Consider the following 26,067-nt stretch of genomic DNA (forward strand, 5'->3'; position numbering starts at 1 on the left):
TTAGTTACTGGCAGGGAGGGGTAAAGGCCTACTTAGCTTGCATTTTCGTACCATTTTGTGTGCCATCACTTGCGAGTTTGAGTGTGAGTTCTGTAGCTCATGGCTGCATACAATCACTGGCAGATGATAGCAAGACTTCCCAGACTCACTTTCCACATCTGTAAAATTGAGGTGGTTATGAAGCCCACAAAGGGTACATGGAATGGCCCCTAATGTCAGCTACAATGATACTCACAGCTGGTCAAGGTTATTTGAGGGGCATCCCTTCCACCCTTCCATTCCCATTACCTTCCCTGGGAGAACTTGCCCAGGGCTTGCCCTCCAGTCTGACTGCATGGATGTTGGATCCCTTTGATCTGTGGCCTCCCTTCCCCTGCAGCCCCTAACCCAGACCGCTCCTCGGGCAAGAGGCGAATAGTCTGTTGCAGCCAGCTCTCCAAGGAGCCCTGCCCCCCACCATAGAGCCCTGCCCCACACCATAGAGCCCTGAAGCTGGCCCTCTAGATACCACATAGTGAGTCCTAGGCTAGGGTGGATGGGGATGGAGTGTGGGCTCCCTGCAAGGATTGCCTGAAGCAGAGGAGGGCAGAATGAAGGCCACACGTTGGCTCCTGTTTCCCAATGAGGGTGAACCATCCTGTTTCTGGCTTGAGTCCTCTGCCCTTGCTGGGACAGCACCCATTTGTCAGATAAGACTGGGATAAGCTGGATGCAGGGGCTCACACCTATAATCCTAGCACTTTGGGAGGCCGAAGTGGGAGGATTGCTTGAGCCCAGGAGTTTGAGACCAGCCTAGGCAACATGGCGAAATCTCATCTCTACAAAAAACCCCACAAAACCGAAACCAAAACCAAAAATTAGCCAGGCGAGGTGGCACGTGCCTGTAGTCCCGGCTACTCTGGAAGCTTGAGCCCAGGAAGTCAAGGCTGCAGTGCACCATGATTGTGCCACTGCCCTGTAGCCTAAGTGACAGAATGAGACCCCATCTCAAAGAAAAAAAAAAGGCGAAGATAAAAGAGCCAAAGTTTAACTTCCTCTCTGAGCCTCCATCATTCGACCTCTACCCTGGTATAAAATAGGTGTAACAAACACTTTTAGGACCATTGAGGTATCAGTGGAATTATGGCCACGACCTACCAGGCATGCAGTAGACATGATAGAGGATGGCCCTGGCTACTTGTCAGGGACAACCCTCTTCCTCCTCCTCCCTCAGGTGCCCTCCCACCTCCCAATGTGGGAGGCTTGTGGCTGACTCTGCCTAGAAACTCACATCTGGCTAGTGTCAAACTGGGCCATGAAGGTCTATATGGATGAATGTGTGAGCTCCCAGAATCAGCCCTGAACTGCCTCCAGAGGATGTACACCCTTGTCTTCAGCTGAGGGTCTGTACAGCTGCCAGGGTTGGAGGGCACAGGAGAGGATCTGCTTACAATGAGGAGCTCAGCCCAGACTTTCCCAACCCCAGGGTCTTTCTTGGCTGGGCTACCAGGGTAGAGTTCTGCCTTGTTGCACTTGGTCACTGGTGATTGACCTTTTTTGGTGTCTGGTCTGATCTTGGTTGTGTCTGGACCTGCCCACTTGGGCTGTGTGAGTGACCAGGTACCAGGTATTCTTTTTTGTTTGTTTGTTTTTTTGAGACAGAGTCTCGCTGTGTTGCCCAGGCTGGAGTGCAGTGGCGTGATCTCAGCTCACTGGAACCTCTGCCTCCTAGGTTCAAGCGATTCTCCTGCCTCAGCCTCCCGAGTAGCTGGGATTACAGGTGCCCGCCACCATGCCCCGCTAATTTTTGTATTTTTAATAGAGATGGGGTTTCACCATGTTGGTCAGGCTGGTCTCAAACTCCTGACCTCAAGTGATCTGCCTGCCTCAGCCTCCGAAAGTGCTGGCATTACAGGCGTGAGCCACCGTGCCTGGCTGTGACCAGGTATCCTTCTCAGCTGTGGAGTGACTGCAGTGGCCTTAGAGTCTCTTTATTCATGGCTGAATTTGTAACATCTGCTCTTTGCTTGGGCCAAACACTTCTGTCCCCAAACTCCAGTGACAGGGTGAGTGCTCCATAATAGGGCTTTGAGGAGCAAGAAGGTCCCATAGTATGAGCCTCTCATGGCTTCCCAGGAAACCTGTTCTTCTGGTCTCCCAGCCGACGGTCCCTCTGGCCTCCTTGGCAAGCCCCCAGGTGCCTCTCAGTGGGCCCCAGGTCTGGCTCTTAGTCTTGGCAGGATAATGAGACACTGCAGTTCAGCATGAAGGCCTTTGTGCACCACAATGATGGGGAAGAGGATGAGGTCAGAGGCTCTAGGGGTGCCCTAGGCCCTGTTGAAGGTCTGGGGACTCTCTTCATGTCAATCTGCTTCCCTTCCTGTGAGGCTTCTCTTCCCTTCTCATTTTGGGGGCCAGCCCAGAAAAGGGGTGCTGGATTCCCTAATAATTTCTAGATTTAGCAAATAAAAATATAGGATGCCAAGTTACATGTGAATTTCAGATAAACAACAATTTTTTTTTTTTGAGGCAGTCTCCCTCTTTCGCCCAGGCTGGAATGCAATGGCACGATCTCGGCTCACTGCAACCTCTACCTCCCAGGTTCAAGTGATTCTCGTGCCTCAGCCTCCCAAGTAGCTGGGACTACAGGTGTGTGCCACCATGGCTGGCTAATGATGAACAACAATTTTTTAGTATAAATATGTCCCAAATATTGCATGGGACATACTTGTACTAAATTTCTAAAAATGTACCTGTGTGTCCCGTATTTTATCTGGCAACCCTAACTCGTGAGAATGGCAATGGGATAAATGGTCCAGAGTTGGAACTTGAAACCCACAGCCTTGGGTATGACCTGACGGAGAGGAGAGGCCTTCAGGGTCTCACATTCTCCATGTGTGGGATCAAGTCACTCTGGGATCACGCCTGGCTTGCGGCTCTCGCAGAGGCACTGAAAAGATCCACTCATCACCTTACAGAACTCTCTGTAAGGGCTGCAGAGATCTCAGTACATTTGATTATGGGTGGGGCGACCTGAGCGTCATGGGTACAGAAGTCCTGAAGTCTACGTGAAGACTTCTTATATGAATAAGCTACCGTCATCATGGGAAATTCAGGTGAATAAAAGACAACTAACATCACTTGGAGATTGTCTCAAGATGATGCTAGAATTTCCTAAGTCTCTATGTCTTTTTAAGAGCCACACTCCGCATTTGATTCTTTCCTTTCTTCCTTTTGAGGGCTTTTCTTAACTTGATAATTCATATATAGAATAGAAATGAAAATCGGGGCCAGGCGCGGTGGCTCACGCCCATAATCCCAGCATTTTGGGAGGCCGAGACGGGTGGATCACAAGGTCAGGAGTTCGAGACCAGCCTGGCCAAGATGGTGAAACCCCCGTCTTTACTAAAAATACAGAAATTAGCCGGGCATGGTGGCACATGCCTGTAATCCTAGCTACTTGGGAAGCTGAGGCAAAGAACTGCTTGAACCCGGGAGTCGGAGGTTGCGGTGAGCCGAGATTGCACCATTGCACTCCAGCCTGGGTGACAGAGTGAAACTCTGTCTAAAAAAAAAAAAAGAAAAAGAAAATCAGCTGGGTGCAGTGGCTCACGCCTATATTCCTAGCACTTTGGGAGGCTGAGGTGGGAGGATCACTTGACCCTTGGAGTTTAAAAACAGCCTGGGCAACGTGAGGAAGCCCTATCTCTACAAAAAAAAAAAAAAAACTACAAAAAATTAGCCAGATATGGTAGCATGTGCCTGTGGTCCCAGCTACTTTGGAGGCTAAGGTGGGAGGATCTCCTGAGCCCAGGAGGTCGAGGCTGCAGTAAGCTGTGATCGCACCACTGCACTCCAGCCTGGGTGACAGAGTGAGACCCTGTCTCAAAACAAAACAAACAAAAAGAAATGAAAATCCTGAACTCCAGAGGGTCACCAATACTAAGGCATATGCTAAGTTAGTGTTTTATAAAATAGGATTCTATGTGTCAATCTATAATAGAATGACTTAATCAAGTACTTTTCCATGCATAAAAGGTATTTTGTGAAAGTTCACAGCTCCACAGAACCCTACTTGTCTGGTCAAGCTGTAACTTAGCCAGTACCTGATTACAGAAGCTCCCCAAGGGTTCCAGTCTGTCCTTTCTTTTTTCTTTTCTTTTCCTTTCTTTTCCTTTTCCTTTTTCTTTTTTTTTTTTTTTTTTGAGATGGAGTCTCGCTCTGTCGCCCAGGCTGGAGTGCAGTGGCGTGATCTCAGCTCACTGCAACCTCCGCCTCCCGGGTTCAAGTGATTCTCCTGTCTCAACCTCCCGAGTAGCTGGGACTACAGGCGTGCACCACCATGCCCAACTAATTTTTGTATTTTTAGTAGAGATGGGGTTTCACCATGTTGGCCAGGCTTGTCTCGAACTCCTGGCCTCAGGTGATCCACCTGCCTTGGCCTCCCAAAGTGCTGGGATTACAGATGTGAGCCACCACGCCTGGCCCCAATCTGTCCCTGTTGTAAATCAGTGCTGTGGTGAGGAAATACTCCTGGATCAGGGAGAATCAGGAGAATTGTCTCTCCTCGGAGGGCCTGTTCTGGACTGGGTGTGATAGTCACAGGCTGGCCTGGCTTCCTGAGGTCAGTTGCTCTCTGTGGTCCCTCCCTGCTACTGCTGTCCAGGTTCACGGACACTTGTTCTTGGTTTTGTCCCACTGCCCTTTCTGGTCTCAGCCACACCCTTGCTTTCCTAGGCCCTCAGTTGATGGGAAATAAATGGGCATGATGTAGTTCAACATGGGATGGCTATGTTGAGGTAGGGGGGCATGGAGTCCAGGACGAGCCCTCTCACCTCTTCCACGGCCCCTACTTCTGGGTTTACATCATCTGCTGGACGAGGATCTGGAGCTGGACAAGATCCTTTGAGCCTGGCTGGAAATCTTATTTTTATTTTTTTTGAGACGGAATCTCTCTCTGTCCCCCAGGCTGGAGTACAGTGGCATGATCTTGGCTCACTACAACCTCCACTTCCCAGGTTCAAACAATTCTCCTGCCTCAGCCTCCCCAGTAGCTGGGATTACAAGTGCGTGCCACCTCGCCCAACTAATTTGTATATTTTTAGTAGAGACAGTGTTTCACCATATTGGCCAGGCTAGTCTCGAACTTCTGACCTCAAGTGATCTACCTGCCTCTGCCTTCCAAAGTGCTGGGATTACAGGCATGAGCTCCCGTGTCTGGCCGGAAATCCTATTTTAACAACATCTCGTCATACAGGTAAGACCTCTCCGTTTCAAGTTATGGGACCCTGGGCAAATTCCTTCAGCTGAAGGAATTTCATGGTCCTGAAAGGCATGCTGCGTGAGCCCTGCTGGCTCAAGGCCTGGTTTCTGGAAGCTGGGTAATAGGGGGAAGTGGAAGGCCTTGGCTGACCTTGTGCCAGGATACTTCATCCACACGGTGGGGAATCCTTACCCTGAAACTGTAGGTGGGCTCTTCCTAGCACACATAAGCCAAGGAAAGGAAGGTCCAGAGAGGCCAAGTGACCACCTGCTGCTGCACAGAGCACAGATGGTGGCCATGCTGGTATTGGGATTTGGGGCAGGCCCCTTGCCCGGGCAGAATGTTGTCGCCAACCCTCCTGACTGGGCAGGTCTTTCTGCCTGGGCTGTTGGCAGCTGACAGCTTGCAGGTGATTAGTGGGAAAGCTCAGTGTGTGACTGCTGTGACTTTGGCTATTCCCACACAGAGAAATGTGGCACCAAGGTACAGTGGGGGCAGGCCAGATCAGGGGGGCTGCCGGGGGTGGCGCTGCTCTGGGGACCTTTGGCGTGTGTGGGCAGATGAACGTCACTGCACCCACCATGAGAATAGGTTCTGGGCTGGAAGATGCGTGGACAAGATGAGGAGTTGGGGCAGGGGAGCGTGAAGAGATCATGGCTTGGGTGGGGTTAGTCGGGGAGGGGGTGGACACTGACCTTAAGCCTCTTCTGTCTTGAAGGTGCTTTGGGGAGGATGCACAAGTGGCAGGTCCGATGACAGGTACTCCAGCACCTTGTCCCCGGCCCCCCCCCTTACCAAGCAAACATAATAAAGCAAATAGACAACTGTCCTGGTAAACCAGGCCCCAAAGAGTTAAAGAAACCAAAGACTAAATTCTTGGACTTACAGAATAGCAGATAAGAAAAGAAAGAACTTGCTGAAAAGCTGAAACTAAAACTGTGCCCCGAAGAGTAAGAAACCAGTAACAGAAATTCTTGAGTTTGCAGGATAGCAGATAAGAAACAGCTTGCTGAAACACGGACACTCCCTGCACTTACGAGATCAAGAAAAAAACTGGCTGATGGCCGGGCCCGGTGGCTCAAGCCTGTAACCCCAGCACTTTGGGAGGCCAAGGTGGGCAGATCACTTGAGGCCAGGAGTTCGAGACCAGCCTGGCCAACATGGCAAAACTCTGTCTCTACTTAAAATACAAAAATTAGCCAGGCATGGTGGGACATGCACCTGTAGTCCCAGCTACTCGGGAGGCTGAGGCACGAGAATGGCTTGAAGCCAGGAGACAGAGCTTGCGGTGAGCCAAGATCGCGCCACTGCACTCCAGCCTGGGCAAGAGAGTGAGACTCCATCTCAAAAAAAAAGAAAAAGGAAAGACAAGAAAAAAAAGAAGAAAGGAAAAGAAAAATCCGGCTGGAATTGGTTGGAACCAAGATGGCCAACCAGAATCTGTGCAGAATGAACTTGGTGACGTTGTAGCCTGAATTTCCACCGTGTGTTTCATACTAATGCCCCTTAAATTTTGCACCTGCGATCCATGAGGAGGCATGAAGAGATAACTGCACGTGCTCAAGGAATTTTCTTTTCTTTCTTTCTTTTTTTTTTTTTTTTTTTTGAGATGGACTCTTGCTCTGTCACCCAGGCTAGAGTGCAGTGGTGCAAACTCGGCTCACTGCAACCTCCGCCTCCCGGGTTCGATTCTCCTGCCTCAGCCTCCTGAGTAGCTGGGATTACAGGCTCCCGCCACCATACCCGGCTAATTTTTTGTATTTTTAGTAGAGACAGGGTATCACCATGTTGGCCAGGCTGGTCTCAAACTCCTGACCTCGTGATCCACCCGCCTCAGCCTCCCAAAGTGCTGGGATTACAGGTCAAGGACTTTTCCAGACCTCCCCTTCCCTTCTTCCTGTCACCTACTAATCTCAGAATCTACCACCCGCACATTTTCTAATAAAAATACTGCCTTGAAGCCAGCACGGGGAGACAGATTTGAGCTGGACTCCTGTCTCCTTGGAGTTGACGAGTTGACTTGCAATAAAAGCTTTTCCTCTTTCTTTCTTTCTTTCTTTCTTTCTTTTTTTTTTTTTTTTTTTTTTGACAGGTTCTCACTCTGTCACCCAGGCTAAAGTGCAGTGGTGTGATCTTGGCTCACTGCAGCCTCAACCTTCTGTGCTCAAGTGATTCTCCCACTTCAGCCTCCTGAGTAGCTGGGACAACAGGTACATGCCACCGTGGCTTGCTAATTTTTTTGTTGTTTTTTGTAGAGATGGGGTTTTCACCACGTTGCTCAGGTTGGTCTCGAACTCCTATACTCAAGCAATCAGCCCACCTCAGCCTCCCAAAATGTTGGGATTACAAGTGTGAGCCACTGTGCCCAGCTGCAATGAACGTTTTTCTATTCTCAAGAGCCCAGTTAGTATTGGCTTCTAGCACACTGGGCAGTGAGCCCGTTTTGCTTGGTAACAGTAGAAAATTCAGGTACCTCAACAGGATACAATCCTACCACCTAGATCGTCGTTAACTAACATCTTAGTATTGTCATATCCAGGTGGCTTTTGCTAGACATACACATTAATATAATGTAGTTTTGTAACATTCTATAACGTGCTTCTACAGTACTCTCTAGGCAGCTCTGTAGGTTGATACCTCTTTTGCATTTGTGATGGCACAGTAGTCTAGGAATGGAAGTAGGAGAATTTAACCAGTCCCACGTTGATAGACATTTGTGTTCTTCAGTTTCTCTGCTAGGTGACACCTCACTGCCACAGCCTCCTTTCATTTATTTATTTTTTTGAAATGGAGTCTCGCTCCGTTGCCCAGGCTGGGGTGCAATGGCGCAATCTCGGCTCACTGCAACCTCCACCTCCCGAGTCCAAGTGATTGTCCTGCCTTAGCCTCCCGGGTAGGTAGGATTACAGGCATGCACCACCACGCCCAGCTAATTCTTGTATTTTTAGTAGAGGCAGGGTTTCATCATGTTGGCCAGGCTGGTCTCAAACTCCCGACCTCAAATGATCAACCCACCTTGGCCTCCCGAAGTGCTGGGATTACAGGCGTGAGCCGCCGTGCCCAGCCCAGCCTGCTTTTAGCAGCTGAACACAGGCCTGCCTTGGGAAGTTAATGGCCGTGGAAGAATTTTCCTCCTTCCAAGCAGGAAAGGGAGGAGAGATAGGGCTGACAGCTTACTCTGTTCAGAGTTTCCTGGGGAAGGGGACACCTATATGGTGGCCTGGCCCTGCTGAAGGTCAAGATGCTATAGTGTTATGGTTTAAAGGTAGGTGCAGGGTCTAGGGGGCCTAGGCACTAAAAGGACTAATCTCTCCTCCCCCCAACTGCTGTCTAGGTTCATGGATAGTCATGCTTGGTCTTGTCTTACTGTTCTTTCTGGTCTCAGCCATACCCTTGCTTCCCCAGGCACTCCTGGCCTTTGTTTTCCTACCTCTGGACTCACCCTAGCTGTCCTGTACAACCTGCCCCGCACCTCTGGGCAGTCCTGGGGTGCTCTTGGACCTCTCCTTCCCAGCCTCCTGCAAGATGCTGAAGGACTTGCTGCTGGTTGCACTGGCCTTCACTGGTGTCACTCTGTTGCTGCTCCTGTGACCCTGAGGAAGGCACTCGAGGTCTTCCAGCCATCCTGCCCTCTCTGCAGCTTAGAGGCACTGTTTTGGTGCCCTGCCAGCCGGGAGGCCCACAAGACGGGGCTGGTGACTTGGGCAACAGAGAGGCTCTCTTCTCAGGAGGAAATTGATATGGAATCTCAGTCTATTTTGGAGGAAGACCTGGAGGCAGTGGCCCCTTCAGAAGACAACGAAAAAATAACCCTTGTTTCTCTCTATATATAATATATAATAATATATTATTATATATAATATATAATATATAATAATATATTATAATATATAATATATAATAATATATTATTATATATAATATATAATATGTAATATATTATTGTATATTATATATAATATTATTATATAATATAATTATATATAATATATATAATATATTATTATATATATTATTATATATATTATTATATAATATATTATATATAATATATAATATATTGTATATAATATATTATATATAATATATAATATATTATATATAATATATTATATATAATATATTATATATTATATATAATATGATATAATATAATATAATATCATATCATATCATATTATATATAATTATATAATATATTATTATATTATATAATTATATATAATATATTATTATATAATATATTATATATAATATAATATTATATTATATATAATATATATAATATATTATTATATATTACATATTATATTATATATAATATTATATATTATATATAATATATTATATATATATTATATATTATATATATTATATATTATATTATTATATATTATATATTATATTATTATATATTTTATAATAGATGTATAATATATTATATTATATAATAGATGTATAATATATTATATTATATAATAGATGTATAATATATTATATTATATAATAGATGTATAATATATTATATTATATAATAGATGTATAATATATTATATATAATATATTATATTATATAATAGATATACAATATATTATATATAATATATTATATATATTTGAGATGGAGTCTCTGTCGCCCAGGCTGGAGTGCAGTGATGTGATCTCGGCTCACTTCAACCTCCACTTCCCAGGTTCAAGTGATTGTCCTGCCTCAGTCTCCTAGGTAGCTGGGATTACAGGCATGCACCACCACGCCCAGCTAATTTTTATATTTTTGTAGAGATAGGGTTTCACCATGTTGCCGGGCTGGTCTTGAACTGACCTCAAGTGGTCCACCTGCCTCAGCCTCCCAAAGTGCTGAAATTACAGGCACGAGCCACTGCACCTGGCCTGTGTTGCCTTAACCTTCTGTGGCACCTGTGCTTTTTGGTACTAGTTGTTGGGGGAAAAACCTGATGTCTTAACTGTGTGACACGCATTTGGGGTCTCTGAAGGGGCCAGTGTGGTGGTGGGTTCTTGGGGAAGGAGTAAGAGGCAGGGCTGGGGCCTCATTAGCACCAGCATAGGGTTGCCCACGGGTGTCCCTGGCCTGAGGTCTACACGGTTGGGAGCCTCGCCTTTTGGCCTCAGCAGAAATTTGACTCCTCTATGGGAAATGGCCTGCAGCCACCATCTTTAGCTTCCCAAGAACAGTGAGACTTTTCCTTCCCTGGCTCTGCCTTGGCATTTCTGGGCTGTTGGAACAGGAACTTCTAAGTTAACTTTCCTTCTCACACAATGGGGGGCCTGCAGGCCTTGGTTTTCCTGCCCCTATGCTGCTAGCTTATCACTTCTGGAATGAGGGGGCTGTGTTAGTCCATTTTGTGTTACTATAAAGGAATATTGGGCCAGGTAAGGTGGCTCACGTTTGTAATCCCAGCACTTCGGGAGGCCAAGGTGTGTGGATCACCTGAAGCCAGGAGTTCAAGACCACCTTGACCAACGTGGTGAAACTCCATCTCTACTAAAAATACAAAAATTAGACAGGCATGGTGGCAGGCACATGTGTTCCCTGCTACTTGGGAGGTTGAGGTGGGAGAATTGCTTTAACCCGGGAGGTGGAGGTTGCAGTGAGCCGAGATTGCGCCACTGCATTCCCACCTGGGCGACAGAGTGAGACCCTGTCTCAAAAACAAAACAAACAAAAAAAAACACCAAACACAAAAAGGAATATCGGAAGCTGGGTAAATTACAAAGAAAAGAGGTTTACTTGGCTCATTGTTCTGCAGGATGTACAGAAAGCATGGTGCCGGCATCTGCTCAGCTTCTGGTGAGGGCTTCAGGAAGCGTTTACTCATAGCAGAAGAGGAAGGGGAGCCAGCGTGTCACATGGTGAGAGGAAGGGAGCAAGAAGAGGGGAGGGGTGCCAGGCTGGAGTGCAGTGGTGTGATCTCAGCCCACTGCAATCTCCACCTCTTGGATTCAAGAGATTCTCATGCCTCAGCCTTCTGAGGAGCTGAGATTACAGGTGTGTGCTACCTCCCCAGGCTAAATTTTGTATTTTTAGTAGAGACAGGGTTTCACCACATTGGCCAAGCTAGTCTCGAACTCCTGACGTCAAGTGATCCACCTGCCTTGGCCTCCTAAAGTTTTGGGATTATAGGCATGAGCCACTGCATCTAGCCATGCTTTTTTTTTTTTCCTTTCTAAATCTGACAACCCTCATTTTCTCTTCTCTTCCTTCCTTTTTCCTTTCTCCTTCCTCCTCCCTCCTCCTTCCCTGCCAGCTCAGGAAGAAGGCAGTCTTGTCCCATTCTGACAAATTGTTATAGAAGAGTGGTGGGGGTGAAGAGGTGACGGGGTAAGGGGCAGCCTTAGCTCCAGGACTATTTCTGCCACCTGTAGGCTGAAGATACAAGGCCAGTGCCTTTGGGAGCTCAGTTTCCCATCTATAAAGCAGATATCAGATTTTGCACCCATAAGTGCATGTGGGAAAGTGCTTGCTGCTGCTGAATATTTGCTTGACTAGCCTGAGTCAGACCTCACAGCCTGCCCACGGATGAGCTCAGCCCTCCGTTTGTTTGTTTCCAAGGAGCCTCTCATGGCACCAGCCTTTGGTTCCCATTCATCCCCATTCCCTGGTGTGATCCGGCTCCCCTGGCAAGAGTTGTGTCAGGGACTGGGGCTCAAGCCAGCCTCTTCACGTCCCCGAATCACAGCAGAAAGTTGGGAAGGAAACTCTGGAGTCCTGGCCTTTGCCCTAGTCACCCAGGGTCATGGTGAGTGTCAGGGGGTTGTGCTTCACAGATGCCATGTGAGCAGCGGACAGGATGCTGAGCTGAGGAACACAAGCCCTGCCCTACTCTGCTGTGAATTTCCTTGGACAAGCTGCTTCAGTATTGTGGGTCTCTATGGCCTATCACCTCCTCTACCCACAAACAGGGACTGGAGAGGGTGACATGCAGGACACTTCTACTGGAAGGTCTAGAACAAATAAATCATGCCTTCTCACTGCCTTTGTAAAAGTGGAATCTTAGGAGGTCGTATTCTTACTATATTAAATTCTTTTGATAGAGATGTGGTCTTGCTATGTTGCCCAGGCTGGTCTAAAACTCCTGGGCTCAAGCGATCCTCCCATCTCAGCCTCCCCAAGGGCTGGGATTATAGGCAGGAGGCGGTATTACAAGGCAACTGAGAGCAATGTCATTGGAGTAAACAAAGCAAAAACAGGCCAGGCATGGTGGCTGAGGCCTGTTATCCCAGCACTTTGGGAGGCTGATGGGGGGTAAGTCGCTTGAGGCCAGGAGCTTGAGACAACATGGGGAAACCCCATCTCTACAAAAAAATACAAAAAATTAGCCAAGTGTGGTGATGCCCACCTGTAGTCCCAGCTACTCAGGAGGCTGAGGTGGGAGAATGGCTTGAGCCCAAGAGGTCAAGACTGCAGTGAGCCATGATTGTACCACTGCACTCCAGCCTGGGTGGGCGACAGAGCGAGACCCTGTCTCAAAAAACAAACAAACAAACAAATAAACAAACAAATGAACACCCCCTGCCCCAGGTCCTGGATCTGCCACCCAAGCTGTAAGATGTTGAGTGAGTAGCTTCATCCCTCTGAGCCTCCGTTTCCTTATCCATAAAGGGCCTTGGGGATGGCATGAGAATAAAACATGCTAAACTCACAAAGCTCTTGGCACAGTTTCTGGTACACAGAGAGCACTCGCCAAATGATAGTTGTTTTCTTTATTATGGTTATGCCAGATGTGACTGCCTTTGCTTCCAGGAAAGTCCCTAAAACATAAGCTATGTGCAACAAGGGAAGTGGGTTAGGGTGGGAAGCTGAGCGTGCAAGTCAGACAAAGCCTGATGTAGGCAGCTCCTATCAGAGGCATGTGGCCTTTGTGGCTGGGGCCCTCAAAAGACAGCCACTGCCAGAAATCTGGAGACTGAATTGTCTGGGTCTCCAGAAGAGAGTCCAACCCCACCACACATCTGCTCCTGTCCAAGGTGCTGAAATCCACCCCACATAGGCTCCTCCTAATCATGTACAGCTGTTGAGTCACCTGCACCCTACCTTCTGGTCCTCCATTCAATGCCACAAATATACACAGAGCATCTGCTATATATAGGGAGTGGAAGTAAAAAGGATTTAGATATGTCTCCAACCCAAGTTGCTCACAGCCATACGGAAGGAATTCAAGCATACATACCTGCCTTAGGGTAGGTGAGGACAAAGGCTAGGGGATTCATTTTGCTATTTATTGAGTTTCATGACACCCACTTCTTGCCTTTACCCTTGCTTTTTCCTCTTCTGCAACCTTGGTACCCTCCAAGGTTGTGCCTCTCATACCTTTCTTGATCTGACCACAGCAGATGAGTTTTCCCCAGGGCATCTCTTTCTGTACTCACTAACGTCACAGAGTCAGGAGGACTAACAATCAATTTCAGGGAGGGAGGGAGTGTAGGATATAAAGAGAGAAATCAAAGGGTTAGGAGGTCTCTGAGAAGTGAGGGAGCCACCTAGACAGGGGTGAGCTCCTTATCATATTTCTGCATGCCCTCGTCGGGGAGCAGGACCTCCACTGTGAAGCTGACCTTCTTGGCGTGGACAAAGCTATAGGTGTTGTCGAAGCGTAGGACATCTGGGGGACAGATGGAAAGAGGGGCATTGGGCTTGGCTTTACACACTCTTTGTTCCACCCCTGGCCATGGAGGAGGACAGGCTTGTGTTCCCACTGGCTTTGTTTGCCAAGCTGGGCCAAGCTCCCACCACACCTCTTCCCTTCCCCATGGGAACTGCCAACCCAAGCAGGTCCTGTAAACAGACACCAACCTCCTCTTGGCATGTGCCCAGGCATGGCTTTACTGGCATCGAGAACAATGGTCATTACATCCCATTGTCTCACACCTGGAGACGCACATGACGGGGCTGTGAAGGCACATGGTTGGGTTCATCAGAGACCTCCCAGCCCCCTTGGATGAAGTGCGGTTCTGGAACAGGCCTGCTGGACACTGTTTGCCTCCTCACAACCACCCCAAAAAGCAGGTGTTGGCCGGGCACAGTGGCCCACACCTATAATCCCAGCACTTTGGGAGGCCAAGGTGGGTGGATCACTTGAGGTCAGGAGTTCGAGAGCAGCCTGACCAACATGGAGAAACCCCATCTCTACTAAAATTACAAAATTAAGTGTGGTGGCACATGCCTGTAATCCCAGCGACTCAGAAGGCTGAGGCGGCAGAATCGCTTGAACCCGGGAGGGGGAGGTTGCGGTGAGCAGAGATTGCACCATTGCACTCCAGCCTGGACAACAAGAGTGAAACTCTGTCTCAAAAAAAAAAAAAAAAAAAAAAAAAAAAGAGAAAAAGCAGGCATTGTAACTCCTGGCTCACAGGTGAGCAAACCAAGGGTCCTTCCCAGATTGGTCAGACTTTTGCCCAGGACTTTTGCCCAGCTACCCTGAGGCTGGGGTGGGACCCTGGAACCACACTCAGCTTTGTGACTCTGCACAAGTTGATTTATTTTTCAGAGCCTTGGTTTCCTCATGTGGAAAACTACACCCGCCCTATCACTTGTTGTCTGTGTTCTGTGGTCCAGGTGCCCCCAATCCCTTCAGGGCCTGTATGTCTCTGGCTCCTGGTGCACAGTAGGTGCTCATGAATATGGACTGAGTGAGTGACTGTATGAATGAATGGTGCTAACCTAGGCTGTGTGTCCCTGAATGGGGGAGGTGTGTCACTGCCCCTCTGTTTCCTTCTCTAAAGCATGGGACAGGTGGCTGTAGCCTTTCAGAGCCAGGTCCCAGCTGGGGCAGACTTACAGACGCCGGCCTCTGAGCAGGTGAGGCTCCCATCCTCGGGCACCATGTGGGCGTTATAGCGCTGGCTGGGTAGAACTTCTGTCATCTCCCCTGCCCGCTGTCGCTCCCCCATCTTGGTCTTCAGGAAAACTCCAAAGCCGATGTCCGCACCGTCAGATGAGAACTGCCACCTGTCAGGGGGAGGGGGAGGAGACAGGTTGCTGCTCAGCCTGATGGGTCTCTGAGGGGTTAGGGCCTGCCTCTACCTGAGAACGCAGCCTGGAAATAGGATCTCGTATTCCACTTGGTGTGACGAGCCGCGGTTGATCTGCACCGAGTGCTCGTACTGAGTCTTCACCTGGTCCCGCACGTACATGGACTTGGGGATCTCCCCGCCATAGTTAATCTGTGGACATGGGATGAGATGGGCTTGCTCCCCTCTCCTGGCCATTGTTCATGTTTCTTCTGCCTGAGACACTTTCACCACCTCCTGGAAGTATCCTCTTCATCCTAGCCCCACTCTCCCACCTCCTCAAGCCTTCTTTGACCCTCCAAACTGGGCCAGTGCATCTGCTGGGAGCTTCCCCTCCCAGCTCATCCCTCTGGGTTAAAATTCGCCTATTTCTTGTTTGCCTTTACAGCTGCTGAGAGCTCTGTAAGGGCGAGGGTTGTATTGACTAGCTTAACACCCAGTTCTTGGCGTCCCTCTATAGGTAATTGTGGATGAATGACTGAGTGGAAAGGGAATCCAGCTTAATTCTTGAACCTCTCTTGTCCCAGGGAAGGGCTCTTTGTACCTTGGTTAAACATTTGGGGTTCCCATCTGGGTCAGTCAGGGTGCCCCCAAACTGGGCAGGCAGTTCCTCAGGACTGATGAGTTTCAGCAAACCTTCCTTCCAGTTATCTGGGAGCAGTGGGATTCAAGGGTGGTTAGCAAGCATGGGGGGCACCAGTTAGCCTCCCACACCCACCAGGATGACCTGAACTGGGGGAGAAGCCCTATAGGAGGTAGGCTGCCAGGGCCAATTCCCCAGTGTCCTAGGCCTGGGGCTATAGGAAGTGTCTTTCTCAGCATTGTGTTGCTGTGGAAATGTGTTTCCCGCCTTGATAGATGAATCAGCACATTTTTTTTCTTTGAGACAGTGTCTCACACTGTTGTCCAGGCTGGAGTGCAGTGGAATGATCATGGCTCACTCCAGCCTCGACCTCCTGGGCTCAAGTGATCCTCCCACCTCAGCCTCCTGCGTAGCTGGGACTACAAGCATGTACCACCATGCCTGGCTAATTTTTATTTTGTTTTGTTTGTTTGTTTTTTATAGAGATAGGGTTTCACTATGTTGCCCAGGCTAGTCTCAAACTCCTGGGCTCAAATGATTGTCTTACCTGGGCCTCCCAAAGTGTTGGGATTACAGGTGTAAGCCACCATCACCATGCCCAGCCTACGGCACACTCTTTTTTTTTTTTTTTTAAAACAGAGTCTTGCTCTGTCGCCCAGGCTGGAGAGCAGTGGTGCGATCTCAGCTCACTGCAACCTCCACCTCATGGTTTCAAGCAGTTCTCTACCTCAGCTTCCTGAGTATCTGGGATTACAGGTGCCCGCCACCACGACTGGGTAATTTTTATATTTTTAGTAGAGACGGGGTTTCACCACCTTGGCCAGGATGGTCTTGAACTCCTCACCTTGTGATCCACCCGCCTCGGCCTCCCAAAGTGCTGGGATTACAGGCATGAGCCACCAAGCCCAGCCAACAGCACATTCCTGAAGATCTTCCAGTCATGAGCAGTGAAACTAAAAGTTATCTAATTGCCTCAAGGAGAGTTTAGAGCTCAATGACGTCAACGGCCTTGTTGGGATCACTCTGTAAGTAAGTGGCATGCCCAAGTCAGACCTCCTACTGGGGGATGGACAGCCCTGGGCCTTTGGAGGGACCCTCCCCACTTCCCTGTGCCTAATCACCATGACCATAATGTTCTTCATGCCCTACGTAAAGCTCTAAGAGTTCTGGGTCCTGGCTGTTACCATGCCCCAGCCTTATGGCTAATCCAGGCTACCTGGTCCCCCAACCCCCTCACTTTGGCCATGGGAGTTTCCTTCTCTACAGTGGTATTAAGGGGAAGACCACAATGTCCCACATACCAGAGCCAAATGAGCAGAGTCACATGGGGCAGAGGCTGTGGACTTAACGCCTGGACTGTGCTGGTAACCCACACTGCTCTAGGCTTTGGAAGGCGTAGAAGGCATGAGCCTGGACCCTTCAAACCAGGCCCTCATAATCTATCAAGTTCCCCATCCCAGTGGAATTGGGTAGAGGCAGAGGCTCAGGTACCAGGAAGAAAGAGAAAGTAAGGATTTATAAGCTCCCCCTCACCCCTGGATCCTCAGTTCTCCTAATTCTGTGATCTGACTATCCTGCTTGGGAGAAGTTTTCCTCCAAGCCAGGGTCATTGGTTTGGGTTTAAGAACTATTTCCCTTCTCTCTCTTTCTCTCAGCCTGTCACCTGTAAACACAACTATTTTCCTATTTGTAAAATTAATACATATTATTATACAGTTTAGAAATCATAGACAATACAGGTAATAAAATTAAAAACCACACGATCTCTCACTATCAACAAAAAATATTTTGTTGTTTTTCCTTGTAGAAATATATATTTATTGTACATATGTTTTCATAAAAATAAGATTATACTTTTAATCTTATTTTAGTTTATGCTTATGAAGATAAGTTTATAATCTACTTTTAAAAACTTAAAGACATTTCCATGGCATTAAATATTCACATATAGCCTTATTTCTCATGGCTGCTCCAGAATTCATCAAATGCATGCACCATTATTTATTTATCCAGTCCTTTCTTGTTGGGTCTCCTTTCTCTGAATTGTGACTACTCTTTCTGCTCGTCTGCCTCATCGTCTTCTGCCAAGGTTGCCTTTGGAAGCACTAAGCTTATGAGTGTTGAAAAGAAACCGAGGCCTATATACCAGAAATTGACTGCAACCAAACTGAAACCAGTGAGGTGGTAGGTGTGGAGGCCTTGTCCACCAAAGGGGTATGGCAGGGAAAAGAGCAAAGGTAACAGACTCTTTAGGGTAAAACCCACTTCACTGTTGGGAAGAAGAAGCCTCTGACTAGGTGATGTGTAGAGTTCTGTTGTTTTTGACATAGGGTCTCACTCTGTTGCCCAGGCTGGAGTGCAGTGGTGTGAACACGACTCACTGCAGCTTCATACTCCTGGGCTCAAGTGATCCTCCCACCTCGGCCTCGTAAGTAGCTGGAATTACAGGTGTGCACCACCACAACCAGCTAATTTTTAAATTTGTTGTAGAGATGGGGTCTTGCTATGTTGCTGTGGCTGGTCTCAACCTCCTGATATCAAGCAATCCTCCTGCCTCAGCCTCCCAAAGTGCTGGGATTACATTCGTGAGCCACTGCACCCAACCTAATGTGTGGAGTTCTAGATGGGGTAATGGGACAACCTCACTCCAAAGGTCATGTATAGAGGTCAGGAAATTGAGCTGGCACTACTTACTTCCCAACACAATAATTTTCCTGCGAGTGTCCTCACTCAGGAATGGCTTCATGAGGTTGTAGCCCACAGGGAACAGTTTGGTAGCTGGAGAGATAGAAGTAAGGACAATGGGAAGAAAAGAATTACATTGGGCAACCCCCTCCATAATGGTTATAGCCAATGATACAGAGGAGTCATGACTAACCCTGGTCAATTCCAGTGTCTGTCCTGCACCCAACAAACCATCCAACCAACCAGTCAACCAGCCAACAAACAGCCAACTAACCAATCATGCATCAGTCATGCAATGCAACCATCAACCAGCCATTCAGCCAACAAACCAGCCAGTCATTCAAACTTCTAATCAGCCACCTATTCAGTCAACCAATAAACCAGCCAGCCTACCAAACAGCCAACCAACTATGCAACAAACCAACCAACTGACAACAAATAGTCAAACAATTTAACTTCTAACCAGCCAACCTACCAAATAGTCAACCATCTAACAAATCAGCCAAACAGCAAAGCAATCAGCCAATGGAACAGCCAGATAACCACTCAACTCTGTGTTCTCTAGCCAACCAACCATCCAAATAACCAGCCAGCCAACCATCCAAATAACCAGCCAGCCAACCATCCAAATAACCAGTCATCCAACCATCCAAATAACCAGCCAGCTAGTCAGTCAAATAATCAGCCAGCCAACCATCCAAATAACCAGCCAGCCAACCATCCAAATAACTAGCCAGCCAACCATCCAGATAACCAGCCAGCCACCATCCAAATAATCATCTAAGATTCAGCCAAACAACAAACCAGGCAACCAACTAACCAACCTGCTAACCAGGCAACCAACTAACTAGCCATCAAAACAACCTACCAACCAAAATGCCAACCAGCCACTCAATCAGTCAACCAAGATAAGAACTAGCCAACGAAGCAGCCAGCCAATTCTCCGACCAACCACCAGTTAGTCAACTAGCCAAGCAACCAACTGGCCAGTCAACTGAACAACCAATCAAGCAACCAACTGATCAACCAACTAGCCAATCACCAAACATCCATCCATCCTTTCATCTACCCACAACAATCACCCAAATACCTATGGAGCATCCACCATGGACCCAGGCCTGTGAGGGCTACAACAAAAGTGGAGAATCACAGCCCCTGGCTTCAAGGAGCAGAAAACTCAGCCAGTAAAGCAGGATGAGCACAAATAAAACAGCTGGAGATCCCTAAAAGGCAGCAAACAGGGAAGGCTGCACCAGTTGCCAGTGCCAGAGGCAGTCTGGGGAGGGAGAGATCATCATGGACAGGAGAAATAAGGGAGGATCCCTGGGAGAGCTGGGTGTGGAGCTGCCTTCTCTTGCAGTAAGGCCAACCCTAGAAGTTACCATTTATTGAGAACTTACTCTATGCCAGGCTTTCTAAGTGATTTGCATACAGCCAAGAAACCAACCTGCCTCACAACAATCCTGGGACAAAGTGTTATCACCCTCAGCGTACAGATGAGGAAACAGAGGCACAAGTAAGTGAAGTCATTTGTCACATACCTTTCACGATGAGCATGAACTTCAGGGTCTCTGGGTAATTCTCTTCAAGGAGGCCAAAGAACTGTGGAACCAAGAGAGATCCCTTCAGAGAGCACATCACATCTTCTCCTACCTCCGTCTCCTGTGCAATCTCCTGTTGGGAGGTTTCAGATGGCTCTGGAGGGTTTCCCTTCATGCCATCACCTCCCCTGGCCTCTGGAGGGAACCTTCTCACCTCATACTATTATAACCATACTCTAATAATAATGACATAATAATCGTTTTTAGTAAATATTATAATAATGGTAGTATAATAATAATGACTACTGTTTATTAAATGTTCACTATTTGCCAAGCAGTGTATATACACTTTACATAACAACTTGCTGAAGTATCCCTACATTGCTATCCCCATTTTGTAGGTCAGGAAACAAGCATGGAGAGGGTTTGGTGGAAGCTGGAATGTGTGGTCTCAGCACAGTGTTGTCCCTGAAACCCATTCTGTGGGATCTTCTAGGAAAGGTATTAAGGCCTTCTGGGGTTTGAGTCACAGTGAGGGAGCCCAGGACATTTTTAAACTAAATCTTGGCTCTCAGTAAGCAGCTGGGTCATGGCAGGCTAAGCTGGTCATCAAAGCAAGCGGGGGGTGGCCCTGGGACTTCTCCTTACCTCCTGGTACACTTCTACCAGAGGTTTCCAGAAGTGTTTCAGTCCCAGGCCCTCACAGTCAAATATCATCATGATGGTCTCAATCTTCTTCCCTAGCTGCAAGGATGAGAGCAAGAAGTAGTTCTGGAGTTCAGGGTGTAGGCTTGGGAGATGGTAATCCAAGTACATGACCCCTTGGGGCTTCTTCTAGACCCCGACTCTGTCCTCAGAGGAACAAGTAGACTAACCAGTGAATGCATTTCCCCACTCATCCATCCATCCATCCATCCATCCACATCCATCCATCCATCCATCCATCTATCCAACCATCCACCCACCCACCCCTGTATATATCAATTTACCCACCAATTAATTGAACCATCCATCCATTCATATTGTCATTAATTTATTCATCCTCCATTTTTCCATAATATAAATATAAACTGATAAATATAAACTGATATTTATCAAGCACTTTTTTGTGTGTGCCGGAAACTAAAGTGTAATGAATAGTGCCTAATAACCCACAGTTTTTGTCCTTAAAAAGTTCACTGTCTGGCTGGGGAGATGACAAGCAACCAGGTCATTTGGATCCTATGATAAGTGCTGCAATTAGGTCAGCACAAGAGCTTCAGGGATACAGAAGAGGTTATTTAACCCAGGCGGGGGACTCAGAGAAGGTAACATCTAAGTTTCAGACCTAAAGGATAGATAGGAGAAAGTCAGGGAAAGTTGTGGGAGGTAGGTGTGTGTGGTGGGAACTAGGGTTGTTCAGACAGAAGGAATAGCAAGGGCAAAGAAAGGCTCAGAGGGAATAGCAATAGCTACCATTGTTGAGAAATATGTATTAGGCCCTGTGTGCTAAACTGCATACTTGCATTATTTCATTTCGCTTTTGCAACCATTATTTATTCATATCCCTGTTTTATAGGTGAAGGAGCTGAGGCTCAGACAGGTGAAATGACATATTCAAAACACTGAAGCAAAACAAAACAAAGCAAAAAAACCCATCAACCAAGAATTCTATTCCCGGCCTGGTACGGTGGCTCACGCCTGTAATCCCAGCACTTTGGGAGGCTGAGGCGGGTGGATCACAAGGTCAGGAGATCGAGACCATCCCGGCCAACATGGTGAAACCCCGTCTGTATTAAAAACACAAAAATTAGCCCTGCGTGGTGGCGGGCGCCTGTAATCCCAGCTACTCAGGAGGCCGAGGCAGGAAAATCCCTTGAACCTGGGAGGCAGAGGTTTCAGTGAGCCAAGATCACACCACTGCACTCCAGCCTAGGTGACAGAGCGAGACTCTGTCTCAAGAAAAAAAAAAGAGTTCTATTCCCAGCAAAAGTATCCTTCAAGAAACTGTCTTTCTGTGACTGTGACTTTTCAAGGCCACACAGCTGGTAAGCAACAGAGCTGGTGTTTGACCCCAGAGCCCTCTGACTGTGGTTGTAGAGAACACAGGTGTGTTTCTGAGACCAATCCCCCCGGCAGCCTCACCTGCCCCCAGCCATCCACCCCACCTGGCCTGGACCTCACCCTCTCTGTCTGCAGGTCACACTCATGCAGGATGCGCTCACAGTCCCTCATCTTGGTCTTGAGCAGGTCCTGCTTGGTGACTGAGAAGAGCAACCCCTTGGGATCAAGTGGCCCAATGATGTCATACCACACGGGGCAGCCATCACGGTCATAGCCACACAGACCCCCAGGCATGTACTTCTGGATCACCTGGGCATGAAAAGATGCACAGAACTTGGCATTACACACCTCCCTTGAGACCCCAGACCAGGCTGACCTGGGTGGCCCAAGCCTACACACACCATGGTATAAAGCACTGTCCCTCCCTGGAAGGCAGTGCTATTGTCTCAGGTGAGAAAGCTGAGGTCCTGCAGGGGAGGGCCTTGCTCACAGAGGGTAAATGGCAAAGCCAGGTCTCAGCAGGCCCCTGGGCTTCTTAGGTCTGCCCCTGATGTCTCCCATGTCCCTTTCTGTGGAGAAGAGTCGGGTTTAGTGATGGAGAACACAGATTCTGAAGGTTAACAGAGCTGGTTCAAAAACAGACACTGGCTGGGCCTGGAGGCTCATGCCTGTAATCCCAGCTACTCAGGAGGTTGAGGCAGATGGGATCTCCTGAGGCCAGGAGTTTGAGACCAGCTTGGGCAACAGAGAGAGACCCTGTCCCTACAAAAATAAAAGAAATTAGCCAGCCGTGGTAATACACATCTGTAGACTTGGGAGGCTGAGGTGGGAGAATCACTTGAGCCCAGGAGTTCAAGGCTGCAGTGAGCCATGATCGTGACACTGCACACCAGCCTTGGCAACAGAGTGAGACCCCATCAAAAAAAAAAAAAAAAAAGCAGATACTGCTGCTTCTGTACTGTGTGTCCTTGAGCAAGTGACACCACCTCTTTGAGCTCCATTCTACCCACTTTTTTTGTAAAATGGTTTGGATAACCCCTCACTCTTGGGACTGTTGGGGAAAGTCCCTGAGATAACGTTGGCAAAGCAGAGTGCCCAGCTCAGGGTACATGCCCTACAAGTGAAGACGTGACCATTACTCTACTAAGATGCCAGTGGTGGCACTGTCCTCATCAGTGCCTTGACGGGCTAAACTTCTTTCCCACCCAGACAGGATGCTTTAGGCAATGCCCTAGGGGGCAGGAGTGCAGAAGCACAGGCTAACCGTGGTGGTTAAGAGCCTGGGTTTGGGGGCCCAAACAGGCCTGAGCATAAATCCTAGCCCTATCTTGGGCTATGGGACTCTGGGCAAGTTACCTAATTTTTGCTGGGCTTCAGTGTCCTCATCCACAAAATGGGGACAATAGCATCCATCATTGTGATGATTAAAGAAGCTCATGCTGCTAACATCTTAACCTAGGCCTGGACCTTGCAAGCCCCCAGGAAACATTCATTATGACTGTAGGAAAGGAGACTGCAGGCCCGTGGGTTCCACAGGCCTCTCAGGCTTGCTGCCCCTCATTCATGGTCCCCAGTGACCTTGAGTGGTACGTCCATGAAAGACTGAGGTGTTTGGTGGTGTTGGCTCACCTCTGGGGGCTGCCAATCAAGGATATGGTCAATATCCATGGTCTTCCGGAACTCCATGTACTGAAAGGGAAATGAGTGGTAAGATCCCACTGGGTTCCCAGTGCCCTGAGAACGGGGTTGGAAGCAGGGGCTTGAGGCATGGATTGCCCCTGACAAATCCCCTCCATAAATTTCCAGAGTGGATAGGTCTCACCTTGCGGAGCATAGCCTCCGACTTCTGCAAGTCAAAATTCCGAGCTGTGGGAAAACAGAAGGAAGGTGTGAGACAGGAAAGATGCCTTGTCTTGCTTCTGGCCAGTGGGAGCTATGGAGGACACTGGGGGCCTGGGTGTGACCTTGCCCCCCTACCCACTTCCCTCCTCTGGACCTGAACATGTGAAGCAAGATTGTGTGGATGGACCCTGAGAGCCATGAGACACTCTGGAGCAGTTGAGACCAGGCCCCTCTTGATGCCCCCTGATCCCAACCTCTCCCACCTCTGCCCTCACCTCGGAGCCAGCGTAGAAGGAAATAATCATCGGGGTTGGGCAGGGCAGGAAGCACATCCTGGACATTTTCTCGGAACTGGCAAGAGAGATGCTGGTTAAAGTGGCTCTCTCACATTGGGCCTTGGCCTCCAGACTCAAAGACTGTTTTCACAACCTCTCCTTTCCTCCCACATGCAAAATGGCCCACATTGATGAAAGGATGGGTTAATGGTTGAATAGAAGGGCAGATGGATCACTGGATAGGTGGATGAATGGAAGGAGGATAGATGGATGAATAAATGGTTAGAAAGAAGAATAGATGGGTGAGTGGGTAGGTAGATGGAAAAAGGAAGAAGAAATCAATGAATGGATGGATGGATGGATGGATGGATGGATGGATGGATGGAGAGTGGGTGGGTGGATAAGTCAGTGAATGGACAGAGGAGAGATGGGTGGGTGATTGAGAGAAAGAAAGATGGATAGGTGGATGCGTGGGTAGGAAGATGGATGGGTGGATGAAAGAAAGGATAAACGGGCCAGATATGGTGGCTCATGCCTGTAATCCCAGCACTTTAGGAGGCTGAGGTTGGTGGATCACCTGAGGTCAGGAATTTGAGACCAGCCTGGCCAACATGGTGAAAACTCATCTCTACTAAAAATACAAAAATTAGCTGGGTGTGGTGACACATGCCTGTAATCCCAGCTACTCAGGAGGCTGAGGCAGGAGAATTGCTTGAACCTGGGAGACTGAGGCTGCAGTGAGCTGAGATCGCTCCACAGCATTCCAGCCTGGATGACAGAGTGAGACTCCATCTCAAAAAAAAAAAAAAGAAAAGAAAAAGAAGAAGAAAGGATAAATAATTGTGTGGATGAATAAGTGGATTGGAGTTTGGATGCATTCTTAGTTCCTGCCATGTGTTAGCCCTCAAAACATCTGCTTTTTTTCATCCCATCTTCTATTAAAACATGGTTAGTAATTATATGTCCTCTTCCTCCTTTAGCTTTTTGAACGACAACACTTTCTGCTTTGTCTCTTGGGCTTTTACAGACAGGTCATCTTTCAGGATCCCAAAGAGGAAGGGGTTAAAGGGCAGACCAGCAGCATCTTTCAGCTCCTACCTATGGTGCCTGGGAGGGAGGAAGGGGGGTGCCTGGCTGCCAGGTAAACCTCTCTGGTTCTGGCTCCTGGATGAGAAGAAGTCAGGCTTGACTTGGGTGGGCACCACCCACGCTATTGCCTGGAAGTGGTGCTAGTCCCTCAACCCCCGCCCTGGACAGGGTTGATGTCACTGGGCACTGTGGGGCTTGACCCTTTGGGAGGCAACACCAAAGAGACAATGTCAAGGACGTGCTGAATCAGCTGAGTGGGGCAGGATTCCAGCCACTCCTTTCCACCCACCAGCCCCTTTCCCCCTGGTCTTCTGGAACTCCAGGGGGAGGGGCTCTCACCTTGGCCAGGGTCTCTGCCTGTTTGGGGCTCAGGTCTCCAACTCGGCCGCTCATGGTGCTGGCTGGGGCTTGAGGAGTGGTGGCCACTATAGGCAAGAGGCCAAGCCTAGTTTGTCAGCCCTGACCCAGCTGGGTCCTTTTGCCCCCACTCCTGGGCGTGGCTCCAAGTGCCTCCTCATTGGCCAACTGTTTAAATTGCACATTACATAATTGGGATTAAGTGAGGTCCCCTGCTTGGCTTGGGGACAGATCTGGGGGGCAGGCGGGCATGGAGCGTGTGCCAGAGGTCCCCTGCCAGGAGGAGGCAGCTGGGAGGAAGGAAGGCTGGCCTCCCGTGACCTTGGAGCCCAGGGTGAATGCCTGTAGAACCTGCTGACCCTCCCAGGCCTCCAGTGACCA

The 26,067-nt window shown here is 48.4% G+C and overlaps 1 protein-coding gene across 2 annotated transcripts; it reads right to left on the bottom strand.

Moving 5' to 3' along the window:
* On the bottom strand, positions 1–25,781 carry SEC14L3 (SEC14 like lipid binding 3). Of its 2 annotated transcripts, XM_004063278.5 has the most exons (12): positions 25,669–25,781; positions 24,241–24,316; positions 23,946–23,989; positions 23,753–23,812; positions 22,244–22,432; positions 20,729–20,824; positions 20,081–20,141; positions 18,549–18,632; positions 15,816–15,922; positions 15,285–15,424; positions 15,040–15,209; positions 12,950–13,863 (listed from the first exon to the last, which is right to left on the bottom strand). In XM_004063278.5, the coding sequence occupies exons 1-12, from the start codon at positions 25,720–25,722 to the stop codon at positions 13,742–13,744; spliced, it is 1,203 nt and encodes a 400-aa protein (XP_004063326.4). In that variant the 5' UTR covers positions 25,723–25,781; the 3' UTR covers positions 12,950–13,741. The 2 variants fall into 2 exon arrangements, with proteins under 2 accessions (XP_018873648.4, XP_004063326.4); XM_019018103.4 differs by lacking the exons at positions 12,950–13,863; positions 23,946–23,989; positions 24,241–24,316; positions 25,669–25,781 and adding an exon at positions 1–158 and having other exon boundaries at positions 23,753–23,809.
* Between the last annotated feature and the right edge of the window lie 286 nt (positions 25,782–26,067).

Source organism: Gorilla gorilla, chromosome 23 (genome assembly GCF_029281585.2).
Source record: "Gorilla gorilla gorilla isolate KB3781 chromosome 23, NHGRI_mGorGor1-v2.1_pri, whole genome shotgun sequence".
NCBI lineage: Eukaryota > Metazoa > Chordata > Mammalia > Primates > Hominidae > Gorilla > Gorilla gorilla.